General features: G+C 32.0%; 1 protein-coding gene across 1 annotated transcript in view; it reads left to right on the forward strand.

Moving 5' to 3' along the window:
* Nucleotides 1-13,584, forward strand: part of LOC139503791 (uncharacterized) — a 49,934-nt gene extending 36,350 nt beyond the window's left edge. Inside the window, exons 4-8 of the mRNA XM_071293721.1 lie at nt 1,133-1,247; nt 4,813-5,455; nt 7,505-8,301; nt 10,393-10,453; nt 12,945-13,584. Of these exons, the coding sequence (XP_071149822.1) occupies nt 4,949-5,455; nt 7,505-8,301; nt 10,393-10,453; nt 12,945-12,968 (1,389 nt within the window). The 5' untranslated portion in view covers nt 1,133-1,247; nt 4,813-4,948 and the 3' untranslated portion in view covers nt 12,969-13,584. The remainder of the gene's footprint in view (nt 1-1,132; nt 1,248-4,812; nt 5,456-7,504; nt 8,302-10,392; nt 10,454-12,944) is intronic.
* Nucleotides 13,585-14,623: the final 1,039 nt, after the last annotated feature.

Genomic DNA, 14,623 nt, shown 5'->3' on the forward strand with positions numbered 1-14,623 from the left:
AATGAGCAAAATTCAAAAATTAGAATATGACCTTGACCTTTGACCTTGATCTAATTTTCATTTTTTTGGACCAAGGACCTCAAATCAAAAGATCCTAGGTCTCTATCAATTATGGTTTACCAGTTAGAAATGCAATTCACTAATATCAAATGCATAAGGGGAAATAACTCTCATATGGAGCGTTCATATCACTTCGGTCAAAATAGGACAAATCATGCGAAGGATATAACGAGCAATTTTGTAAAATAAATTTGTCATAATATTTTACGGTTGCGAAGGAGTTACCATAACAAGGAAAACAGTGTTTGGGGAGATAACTCCTACAAAGAAAAGTATTCCTTTACGCAGGGTAAATTTCAAAAGCGCATAAACTGTTCGATATCATATACCAAATATCTAAGCGACTTATTGCGAAACAAATGTTTATCGCAAGAACAAAATTAGGCGGAAGAAAAAAAAAATAATCAGAAGAAAAACAATAGGTCTTTCCACAGAAAAGTGGAAAGACCTAATAAGCTCCCTTTGTCAGGAGACGTTTTTATATCAATCAGGAGAGTTTCAGGGATTATCATTTTCCTAAATCCTAGATAAAACTTAGCGTTTAATTTGATATGACGTTGTGGAATGAAGTCAGAGCTAAAGTCTGCGGATATGATCCAATTGTCTAAACCATTATGCAAACATACTGAGTTTTAGAGTTGCTACTTACCATAAAAAAATAAATTATTGCAACTAAGATTAGAGTCGAATGCATCCGCACGAGTAGAGTTCGAACTCACAACCTCAGTGTTGACTGGCTAGTGATTATAGCTCCAACTACATAGACAACTTGGCCATTGATGCCCTAGTGTTATATGTGACGTCTGAGAGGCATTCCCTTCTCACACATTTATTTGTATATACACATTCATGTTAAATGGAAAGGAAAAGGGAATCACATGCTTTTGTGTCATTAAGCTAAATATTTCTCTGCAATATATCCATCATCCGCCATGTGAATCCAAATTCAGAGAAAAATACACAATATGTACTACAGACAATATCATTTTATTAACGGGTTTAACAGCTTTGCAACGGACTTAAAGCATTGAGCACGCATCATATACATCAATAAAGTGTTTTTGTTTTAAAGGCAGGAATACCATCTGATCAGTTGACGTTTGTTACAGAAACAGAGGCTGCATTCATGTATTGTCAGTATTCACAAGGTTGCAAACATAATGACTATATGGTTGTTCAGCTTGGAGGTATTGTGTGACATGTATTTTTTTCTTTACTTTTTTTATGCAACAATTAGATTTCAGAACTCATTTCATATAGAGATGATTTCAGCTTTCCAATTGTGAACTTTCCATTTCTAAGTATCAGCATTCCAGCAGCACCTGCATACGGGGTATATATCTCCCAATTGATACGAAATTCCCGTGCTTGGATTTCCTATAATGATTTTCTTGATAGAGGGTTGCTGCTATTTTATACTTTATATTTAAACCTTTCAACTATGGGATCAGGAAACTTAATATAAGTCATTGTCAACCCAGAATTAATGCTAGCAACCTAAAATCTCATCTGTTTAATCAGTTCTTATCCGAAAACACTTTTTGTTTAAACTGTAATCATCCTGTTGAGGATAACAAACATTTCTTTTTTCATTTGCCCTAAGTACCATGATGTATGACAGATCCTTCTTGATTCCATTAACTCCATTGCTGATAATGTTGATATACATATTGAATTATCGGTAATTTGTACATTTTTCCTTTGATGTGTACTCGCTGATAATGTCAGTATCAGTGGACTGGCCGTGATAAAAAAATTATTGGGTTAGTACGCAAATGACATGCGCGAATGCAACGCGTAAGGATCTACTTTCCCCTTTCATTCACAAAATTGCGCGTGATTTTTATCGCAGAAACGCACGAGATTTTTGGCGAATGAAACACTTGACATTGATTATAACTTTCACAAAGTTAGTTTAGCCTTTTTTGTTGTGAAAATGTGAACAGAAAATGCATGAAAAAGCCGACAGACTTAAAAAAAAATGCGTTATCTATAATTGATATATGAAGTACAACTAACACATCGTCCATGGTGTTCCAATCCGAGTTTTTATTCATACATAGCCTGGTGCCGTTCCATAGTTTTCTTTTTCTGTTTCTTGAGAAGTATTTGTTTTACCTGTTCAGTCACTATAAAGTGTTACAATTCATATTTAAACGCAACACATAAATAGTGACCAAAAAGGTACCGCTATCGCATAAGAGAAGCTAGAAAAAAATGAAATTTACGCATTTTCGACATTTTTGTGGGACCATCATATACAATTTTAAATGATGTGGTTTCATTGTCAATTTAAAGACAGATATTCATAGAACAAAGAACAAAAAAGTGAACTTATCCATATGCAGATCTAGGATAAATTTTAAAAAGGGGGTAACCGGGGCACCATCTATTAAAATGTTTGAAATAATTATGAAGTAGACAAGAAATGAGCTTGTTCAGATAATTTACAAATTACAGTCAGCTTTATTAAAGTAAAATATAATTATAACTTGACGTCGTTGAAACTTAAAAATGATGATCGATGAAAAATCTGCTGACTCATATCGGATCATTCTAATGTTCTGACTTACTATGCTCGAGGGGGATAGGACCTTAATCGGGACTCCGGGATAGGGTGTCTTTAAGCTCGTGATTTCGGAATATCGGGATTTACTTTATTTAAATCACAGGAGTTTGAAATCCTATCAATAAGGGGTTAAAAATATACCAAAGTCGACTATCACAGTAGAGCTTCTCTCGAAGAGCTCTCTTCGAGATAAGCTCCTCTTCGACAAAAGCTATATATTTAAGGTATATTTTTAACCCCTTATTGATAGGATTTCAAACTCCTGTGATTTAAATTCGGGACTTCATGATTTCGTGTTTTTAAACACGGGATTTCGTGATCAGGACCCTCTATGTTGATGCTTTGTGAAAAATAAAGAAATCTGAATGTGACTTACCGGTATGCTACCATTATATTTGCCCTTGTTAGAGTCATGTCCAAAGTAGAATATAAATGAAACACATGCAATAATTCCTTTTCAATACTTTGTGCAAGAGAACGCCATGTTTACTGCACTGTGACAAAATTTCAAATGACGTAATGCAGCCTGTGACGTCAAGTGTGATTCGCCGTGATTCGACGCGAAAAAGAAGTTCGTTTGTTATTTTCTCTATTATTGTAGTGATTCTAATTTTTTTTTTAAATTACCGATAAACAGAATAAAGGACTTTTTGTTTTTGATACTGACTTTATCACAGAAAATATCAGGCTCGCCCTTCGGGCTCACCTGATATTTTACTGTGATAAAGTCAGTATCAAAAACAAAAAGTCCTTTATTCTATATTTATTACTTTTTGGAAACAGATTATTTTCATATGATATGAATATTGCTATTTTCAAATCTATTCATAAATATATCAGTGACACTCAACGTTTTGTTTGAAACTTACTTATTTTTTGTTTCATTTAGTTTAATTTTTAATTTTTTCTCCTCCACTTAAACATTAATTCATTTTATCCACTCAGCAAGCTTAGTGTCTCTTTCAAGCAATATATATATATTTCTAATGACTTATAAAGGATATTTGCATGTTTCAAGGTTCTTGAATACATGATGAGTAATTGCCTATATACTTAAATATACTTTGCATTTAGTAATTAACACTGTAAACATATGTTTTCTCGTGTTTGCTCATAAGTAGCATGCATGTTTCACTATATTGCATTATTTTAAATACAGTTGTTATAATTGAAATATACCTTGAACATGTAATATGGATAGAGCTTCTATAGTCTGTGCCTGTTGTTCAATCCTTTTCAGCAGGATTGCTGCTCACAAGGAAGCTATAAAACCAAGCGTTCCAAATGGTGAAGTTGAAATCCTCCCTTCGTAAATTTTACGGACGCCATCACGAGTTGGATGATCGTAATGGACTACCGTTTCATAAATGATATTGAATATGTTCCCTACGTCGTAACTACAATCCTCTTTTTTTTCATGAATGTGACCTACCCAATTAAACTATTTACCGGATTTGTTATCACATAAGCAACATGTGGAGCAGGATCAGCTTACCCTTCCTGAGCAACTGAGATCATCCCTAGTTTTTTGGTGGGGTTTGTGTTGTTTATTCTTAAGTTTTCTATGTTGTGTCATGTGTACTACTATTTGTCTGTTTGTCTTTTTCATTTTTAGCCATGTCGTTGTCAGGTTGTTTTAGATTTATGAGTTTGACTGTCCCTTTGGTATCTTTCGTCCCTCTTTCATAGTCTCGGGATAACAGAGTTAGGTGTCGATTATGAAGAAATGAATTTGCACAATTTAATTGATAATAGCTGGATGCATATTGTTCACATACTTGAGTACAGTTCAAATTTGACTACGGTTAAAAGTTTCAACTTTAAACGTTTTGTTTTCCTTTTCAATTATAGAGCATCATTTGTGAACTAAGACCTGCCAATTGGTGAAGACCGTATATTGTCCTTCTTTTGTGGTTGTGATTTTTTAAAAGAAACCAGCATAATGCGTGTGTTTCTGTTTGTAAAGAAAACAAAACATTTAAAACAAAATTAATGCAATTTACTGTAAAACTAATATTTCTTTTCAACAAACGATCGTTTAAACAATACTTATGACAACCCTTATTTGGTGAAAACTTGTAACAAACATGAATAAACTGTTGGATTAAATGACGGTTATTTTTTATTATATTCTATTTGTGTCTACCAGTTATCTTTATTCAAACTTTATTTCTTGTTAATAGGTTCTTTTACTGACATAACAAGAAAGATGATTATCAAGTAATAGAAAAATATCGGGCAACAGACAATAAGTGTGGTGGCTCATTAGTAAAGGAAACTTTCCTAATTTTTTTAGACAGAATTTTTGGTTCGCAATTTATGACGTCACTACGAAAAGAAGAGCCTTCTTCCTTTTTGGATATAGAGAGACAATTCGAAATAATTAAAAGGACTCTTAAAGGAAAACGAAGTCGCAAATTCAACATATCAGTTCCATACACTACTCTCGATTTTTATTGCCAACAATATCATGCTAAAGATCTACGTGAAGTTATTCGTAGTTCTATATATGGCAATGATGTCAGTCTGAAACATGATGTAATGCAAATTAATTCAGACTTAGTTCGCAACTTTTTCAAGGCAACAATTGACAATATTGTTAACCTGATGGAAAGCGTTTATGCAGACTATAAAGATTCACATGAAGTAACGGCTATCGCAATGTTTGGCGATTATTCAAACTGTATCTTAGTTGAAGAAGCTGTGAGACAAACGTTTCCAAAAAAAGACATTATTGCAACGAGGAATCAAGGACTGGAAGTAATGCTAGGATCAGTTTTATGTGGACATTGGCCTAACCATTACCATCAGATTTCGCCGCCTGAGGTGAGAAAATGATTAATTTTACAACAAAAAAGGAATGTTTATATTAGCTGGATATCTGAAAAGTCAATTAAACATAAACCATGTAAAACGACTTAAAACCTAAAACATAGAGCTTGGTTAATTGTATTGTGATAATTTTGTGAATATAATGGTATACAGAAAATATTCAATAATTGACAAACAGCTTTATAGCAAATCAATCACCATATCTACCAAAATCTTGTGATGGAGACAGTTCAATATGCATAGATATAAGAAGTGCATATATGACATGAGTGCCAATGAGAAATGCATGTCATCAACATTAAACCACCTAACCGAAAACGAAATAATTTTTCGTCTTAATCAATTGTAACATCAATGGTTCATAGAACAATACAATAAAATAAACAGTAATTAGAGAGCTTTGACATTCATAATTCAAAACATATTACATTTTAAACTACTATACGAAAAGGATTTGTTAAGACAGCTGCAACAAAAATAAACGAAAAACATGCAGCTATTTTTGATATTTTTTTTATTAATCCCAAGTGACTTGAAGAACAGATTGTTTCCGATGGTCAAACAGTGGCTTTATTTAATACCTTTCTATAACGCCAAAAATATTTGCGATAGCAACTTTTCTAACTTCCTCAGCGGGAATCGAATCCTTGAGTTTATGACATTGTGTCCTGCGCCCTTAACCACTCGACCTTGCGACTAAAGTGCATTTTCAACAGGAACTAGACTCTTAACTAAAAATATCAAGGAGAACAAGATACATTATATTTTGTTTTATTTTTTTCCTATTCATTTCAATAAGACACAAGAATCATACTAATCGGAATCATTTTGCTATCTAACAAAATCATAATTCAAAGCGTTTTGCGAAGAATGTTGGTCTGAACTTCAAAATATAATATCCATCGGTGTATCGATAACAAAGCAATTCAAAATTAAGGACGCAACTAAGAAACATTTTTGAAAATTAATACAATCTGAGTGTGATTGTCACAAATAAAATTATTCTTGTTAAGATTTAGATTTAGATTTATAATTAGATTACTAGATAACAGTAGTTATCGTTAGTCGCTGTCTATCTTATTTATTCTTTCTTTGCTTAATACGTAAATGAGGCCGTTGGATATTTCCCTTGAACTGTTAGGTAATCTGAATATAATGTGTGTTACATTGATCTATATATTTCATTGATGCATTGACATATTTTTGCAATATATAACTGTTAAAGTTGGTCGTGCATTTGAAAGATAACTTGACAATAATGGTATATTCGTACTTAACCCGTAACCGTTGACTGGGATAATGTCTTCTTGAATACGAAAGAAAAAATAGATTGTTGGAGCTCATTTGAAGCTCAGTGTCAAGAAACGACATGTAACGTTGGAACCTCATCAGTTTGACATAGATAGCAATTGGGCATGATGTCTCCAAAGAAGACTCACCTAATCGGGCTGCCAGTATAACATAGGACTGATTTCTTTAAACGTTCAATTTTACTTTCCATTCTTTTGTATGCCATTTAACGATTTAAACTTTAGAATAAAGAATGAAGAACTATGTCAAAACTGGATTTTTACAGAATAGTGTATAAGGTCGTTTCCAAAATGAGGATGTTAATTTGATGTATGCCTTTTTGTGCTTCTTCGTTACATTTGTTGTTTTTATAGTGATTAAGATGATAACACAATGTTGACTGCTGTACCACTATTTTTGACATTTTTACCTATTATGTCTGTTTGTTTTGTTCACGCATCGGTGACTATATAATGGAATTTGATGCGACTGTCATACAAGTGAGAGGTTTAGCTAGCTATAAAACCAGGTTCAATCCACCATTTTCTACATTTGAAAATGCCTGTACCAAGTCAGGAATATGACAGTTCTTGTCCATTCGTTTTTGATGCGTTTTGTTATTTGATTTTGCCATGTGATTATGGACTTTCCGAATTGATTTTCCTCTGAGTTCAGTATTTTTGTGATTTTACTTTTTCCAATTAGCAAAGACCAGTGCCGGCATATATATTTTCTTTCTGTGTGATTTTTTAGATGAAAGCAGCACAATCGTCTGTTACAAAATGTATCTTTTGTAATAATCCAGGAATTTACCACTGTACCGAATGTACATCAGCATTTTGTCAGGAATGCAGAACAAAACATGATAAGTTGCCGACTACGAAGAACCACACAGTAACAGATTTGAAAAAATTTGATCCGTCGGCCTTTTCAACTAATGCAATGTGTGTATTGCACAAATCGGAATTCATATACTTTTGCACACGATGTCATATTCTGATATGCGGTAAATGTGTTACAACTGAGCACAAAGGTCATGACATTACAGATATCAAGACGATTGCTAACGACTACCGAAGAAGGGCAGAGGGAAATATTTCAGATTTGAAAGTAGAAGTCACCATGCTGTCAACAGTAGTAGGACACATGACAAAAATTGAAAAACCGACCATTAAAAGAACATCTGAAACCGCCGTGGCAGAAATAGGTGAAACTGTTGTCAAGATAACAAAAGCAGTTTCCTTTACAAAAGAAAAGAAACTGGATGATGTACATAGTCAACTTGATATGGAAATGGAAGAATTTCAATACGATCTAAAAAACAAAGAACGGATATACGAACATCAAAAAAACATCTGTGAAAGTTTGGAGAGATTAATGCATGTATCACATGACATCACCTTTATCACTTCATATGAAACACTGAAAAGAGATATTTATGACATCAATGATTTCGTTGGAGAGAGAGAACAAAAACAAGTATACAAGTTTGATAAGAAGGGGTTTGTTCAGGAAGCTGTGAATGCAATCGTGTCAGGTTTTGATATGAGGTAAGGCATCATTTATGAACTAGAAAAGAACAATATAAACACACATGTATTATATATATAAATTAGTCAAATAAATCAAAATTAAAGAAACATTTTAAAATAAAAAGTGATAACTATTTTGGGCAATTAACATTTTTTATCACAATGAATCGTTCAAAGAATGCACTTTTTCTGCATCTTATGCATTGGGACACTCAGAACAACCTTTTAAAAGCAGGATAATTAAACACTTGAAAATTGTATTTCCAAAATGAATCTTAAAGTCATATAAAACATGTAGAACCTCAAATTAAAAAAAAATATATAAATATGTTTTTATAAATAAATGGATAGTTTTCATTATTAAACTTCTGTACATATACTTTTTTCTGAGGAAAATTCTGTATTTGTCCTCATTTAGAAATAGTTTACTTACTTTTAATTGCTTGCTTCAGGAAGCAATTCGCAGACATATTATTCGTTTGCATTGTGACCCAAGCGATACTCTCCTCGTAAAAATTCGGTGATCGCAATACGCATGGATCTGTCATTAAAATAAACAGTTATCTCATTGTACATATTAAACACGTTCTCAATACCCATGCTTTTTGTTGATTGTTTACTATAAGGTGACAATCGGTAATTTTTGGCTTGAAAACACGGCATTTAATGAGCAGCCATATTTGTTAAATCATAACAGACATAGAGAAAAAAAAATAACGATTATACGATATATTTGCGTAAAAAATGATAAAATCGTGCACAGAGGACTAAGTTGATGATATATACATGCATTGGTTCAAGAATTGGATAAACATTATTTCTAACCAGTCACTCGTTTCATATGATTTAAATTTGGAACTTAAAAGATTTGATTAGTGTGAACTGTATCCAGGAGGTCATTGTTCCTTAAACAGGCCAACATGTTAATTGGATTTTACTTTGAAAAATTGCGTTCAAATATTGTATTCCATTCAATTAAAAGACACAAGGTAGCACTTGTAATTCTAATATGGCGTTCTTTAAACACTTTCAGTACATACCCGTTGTAAAATATGCATATATTATTTTGGTTGATCCAATATTACTTTTACTTCATATCCTTTTTTGAATAAATGAGCGACCCGACGTCGTTGAACGAGGATGTAGGAATATACGGATTTTTCGGGAAAACACAATCACAAAAGGAAACGTAAACAAAAGATAATAAAATGTTATATTAGCCATGTTGTTTACATTTAAGAAAAATTATTATTTAAATTCATCCAAAACCTATCTTGAATTATTACTGATTTTTCCACGGGTTTGCCCTTTATGGCGAAATTTTAAAATATTGAATATAAATTGTCAACCCTTCGTAAAATCTGTATAAATTCACGCCCCCATGAATTATTTCTTAAATAGTACATACATTACCGCAGATTTGTGTATTAAGAAGGTAGATAGGGTGTCTTCCTCCATTTTAGATTTGGAAATACCAGAAAACAAGGTCTAGATCTTCAATAGAATGTGAAAATTTTTATAGTAGGTAATTCATGTGTGAGAACTTCCACTTCGATATAGAAAATGACATGTTTTGTCATATTTATGGTTGTATTTTTACAAAAAACAGTCAACTTTTATTTGATCTTTTTTTTTTTTCAAACTTTGCCACATAAGGAGAGGCAACTCAAATGCAAGGGCAGATAATTCAGATTAAGGTACTTTTACAATAGAATGTATTAGAAATTTACCAAATTTATAATGTAGCAAGAAAACGGATACGGTGACCCAATTGTTTCTTTGTCGTAACTGAAAGCATACTATTAAAGCCATCTTCTCATATGGTATCTCAAAATTCTGTGGTGTAGATTACGCTTTATTGCAGAAAATTGGGTTTTCCAAGCATAACTAAACAAAAATTGTCAATTTTGAACACCGTATAGCGTGAAAATAAGTCATGTGACCCATTCTTTTTATTATTTGTTTTAAAAAAGCATGACATAAACTACATGTTGGCAAATTATTAAAAAATTCTATGGATTATAATTTAGACACCCCATCTACCTTAAATGATTATTCCTATTCCTAGTATAACAGTTGATACAAACCAATTGCCATTTAATATTTAAGCTTGGTAGGTAAAGAAGATGGAAGTGTTGTTTTAATGCACAGAACAGAAATACAAAAGAAGGTAACGTAATAGAAATCAGTGATAAAACTGTAAATTTGTATCATTTTACAAATGTTTTAAGCGGATTTTTTTTTTTTTTTTTATGAAAAAGAACGCTATTGTATCTTTTGCTATTCATGCATTCTTAATTAGGTCACGGATAAACATATTGTAGCTTTCATCGCGACTTTAGCGCTGATTAAGATCAAGAGAATTAATTAGATTTTAAATTTGATCTCACACAAAATGTAAACTTCCATTTCGTGCTTATCAATATTTTTACTTATGGCTTAAAACTTTGCACATAAGTATCCAATCTGACAATATAAATTTGTTTTGATCTCTTAAATTCGAGCTTAATTTATGTGATGTGGCCTATATAAAGGCAACAGTAGTATAACGCTTTTCGAAACTAATGAATCGATAGAAAAGAAAAAAAATCCGGGTTACAAACCAAAACTGAGGGAAATGAATCAAGTATAAGAGGAGAACAACGACACAACATTAAAATGTAGTACACACAGAAACGAACAAAGCTTTAGACAAAATCTGACGACAATAACAAATATAACATCAAAACTAAATACATGAATTTGGGATAAAAAAAGTACCGTGACACGATTTATAGCACTGCGAATTCACACTTAAATATAAGGGGAAACAAACGATACAACAGAAACACAACATTAAAATGTAACACACAAAGAAACGAACTATAATATAACAATGGTCATTTTCCTGGCTGGGTACAGGAAATTTTTTGAAAGAAAAAAGTTGTGGGTTGAAGCTGGTTTTGTGGCATGCAAAACCTCCCGCTTTAATGGCAATGTTAAATATAACATTAAAACGACAACACAACATGACAGTAACACAATATAAATAAATAGGAGAACAATTGGACAGAGAAACACACGAACAATAGCTAACGAAAGGCACCAGGTTTAAAATTTAATACGCCAGAAGTGTGTCTCGTTCACACAAGACTAACAAATAAAAGCAACAGTAGTATACCGCTGTTCAAACTCATAAATCCATTATCAAAAAGCAAAAACGGGGTAACAAACTAAAACTGAAGGAAACGCATTAAATATAAGAGGAGAACAACGACACAACACTACAATGTAACACACACAGAAACGAACTAAGCATCAGACAAAATTTCCCGAGAATAACAAATATAACATCAAAACCAAATACATGAATTTGGGATAGACAAGTACCATGACACGTCTTATCGCAATGTGAATTTACACTCAAAAATAAAAGAAAACAAACAACGCAACGTAAATATAACACACAGAAACACAGAAATTATAATATAACAACACACACAGAAACGAACTATAATATAACAATGGCCATATTCCTGACTTGGTACAGGACATTTTTAAAGGAAAAAATGGTGTGTTGAACCTGGTTTTGTGGCATGCCAAACCTCCGTCTTTTATAGCCATGTGAAATATAACATTAAAATGATATAAATCTCGTATTTGCTAACCAGTGACGCTCAGATGAAAAATTTTCGTAAGCCAAAACAAATACAAAGTTGAACAGCATTGAGGACAAAAAGTTAAAAAAAGTTTTACCCAAAACGACTAGGGTTTTCCGCCTTGGACAAGAACATCCTTATTATTTAAAATAATTTATACTTTTGCAAACAGTAAATTTTATAAAAAATGGCTATAAAATAGATATACATGATAAAACCTATAATAGGTTAAAATTATTTACAAGGAAATCTCGTATTTGCTAAAAGTTCTGTTAATGATACTTTTGATGCTATCCCGCTAAATAAAGGCAACAGTAGTATACCGTTGTGCAAAACTCATAAATCCATGGACAAAAAACAAAATCGGGGTAACAAACTAAAACCGAGGGAAACGCATTAAATATAAGAGGAGAACAACGACATAACACGTAAATAAACACACATAGACAAAATCCCACAAGAATAACAAATATAACATATATATATAACATCAAAACCAAATACATGAATTTGGGATAGACAAGTACCGTGACACGTCTTATCGCAATGTGAATTTACACTCAAAAATAAAAGAAAACAAACGACACAACGTTATAATGTATTACACACAGAAACGAACTATAATATAACAATGGCCATATTCCTGACTTGGTACAGGGCTAACATGTTTATCACCGCCACATTCTGTATGTATGTGCCTGTCCCAAGTCAGGAGCCTTTAATGCAGTGGTCATCGTTTGTTGATGTGTTTTTTCTCGTTTGAATTGTTTTACATTGTCATTATATAGCTGACTATGCGATATGGGCATTGCATATTGTTGAAGACCGTACGGTGACCTATATATGTTAATTTTTGTGTCATTTTGGTCTGTTGTGGATAGTTGTCTCATTTGCAATCATACCACATCTTCTTTTTTTACACTTTTTGAAAATCAAAAACATTTCTGTTTACATGTCTCAATGTTTTAACATTTTGTATTACATTAAGCATACTATTGAAAAAATAATATGTTGATCTTATAGGAAAAGGAAAACAAGCAGAAATAAAACTATTCGTCAATGGAAACGTTTGGTGCGGAAAAGGCCTCTAGAAATTGGGAAATATACGGAAGTCTTACTACATATTACATAGTGTAAACTAAACATTATTATTACGAACAGAATTGACCTTAGTGTAAAAAAATATCAATTTATAATATGTTGTTTTAGTTCTGTGTCCGTTATTTAGTGCTGTCTTTTAATATTTTATGTTGTTACATTTTTGATACTATATCAATTCACAGACAAACCAATTAATACTATTATATATATGTAAGCTCAATGCACTCAAAGAATACATTTGATTATTGCAGATTTGCATGCAACTATATTACTGAAAGGATCATTGTTTTTCATGTTCATGTTCTCTGATTTTAACCTAATCTAATTGTTTTAGAGATTTTCAACATACCAACACTTATATTTAAATTGCAAAAACAATAATAATGCATGCACCGAGGTTTCACATTTCGTGCACACATCAGATATCAAATTTGCAATTCGGTAACATATCATCGATGTTTGAGAACATTTTGATCAAACGAATCAAATGTTTGCTGAAAGCAAAATGGTACATTTCTATTCCGCTTGTTTAGATTTTTGAAACGAAACAAATCACACTTCATAATATTGTCTTTATTTGTATACCCATTAATGAAAAAAAGTAACCACATATATTAACTATATATAAATAATTAATTTGAAACGTGCAATTTTTCTGTAAAGATGTACGTATGGAGAAAGATTAAGATAAATGTTGTCAATGTGTGTTATTACATACATGCGATTTTGTTCAAATTGGGAACTATTAACGTATGCTAATATACGTATGATCACAAATGTGTAAACGTATAGTTATTTAATATTATTATTTTATTCTACAATAATTGTATATCACATGCTAATGCAATACTGTGAAAAAAGTAATAGTGCATATTTTACAATTTCACACACATATAATAATTAATTCACCTTTAAATTTTCTTTTTGCACAAAATGCTTATTTTGTTCAAATCCCATTCTGCTGTTTATATAATGTCAGTTAGTTTACGAAAAATCTTTTCATAAGAACATTTTACGTTAAATGTTTCTTTTCAACCCTTTGCAGACAACTGCATACAACAGTCTTTTCAAGGTTTACTCAATTCATTTAAACGACCTAAAACAATCATCATAGGAACCAGAATTTGAAATTTTATATTTGCGCCAGACTCACGTTTCGTCTACAAAAGACTCCTCAGTGAAGCTCAAATCGAAAAATGTAAAAGGCCAAGTACAAAGTTGAAGAGATTTGAGGACAAAAAAATCCTAAAAAAATGCAATATAACTAAAAAATCATCAATAAAAAATATTTGCAATTTGTTTACTTCTTTTTCTTGTGACCCCAAGGGTGACTGGGGAATAGAAATATGGTCACTTGGTCTTCTTCCGACCGGCAGTAAATAAAGGCAACAGTAGTATACCGCTGTTCAAACTCACAAATCCATGGACAAAAAACAAAATCGGGGTAACAAACTAAAACTGAGGGAAACGCATAAATATAAGAGGAGAACAACGACACAACACTACAATGTAACTAACAAACACAGAAACGGACCAAGCATCAGACAAAATCTCACGAGAATAACAAATTTAACATCAAAACCAAATAAAACGCTTGTTGA

This window comes from Mytilus edulis, chromosome 14 (assembly GCF_963676685.1).
Source record: "Mytilus edulis chromosome 14, xbMytEdul2.2, whole genome shotgun sequence".
In the NCBI taxonomy this organism is placed as follows: domain Eukaryota; kingdom Metazoa; phylum Mollusca; class Bivalvia; order Mytilida; family Mytilidae; genus Mytilus; species Mytilus edulis.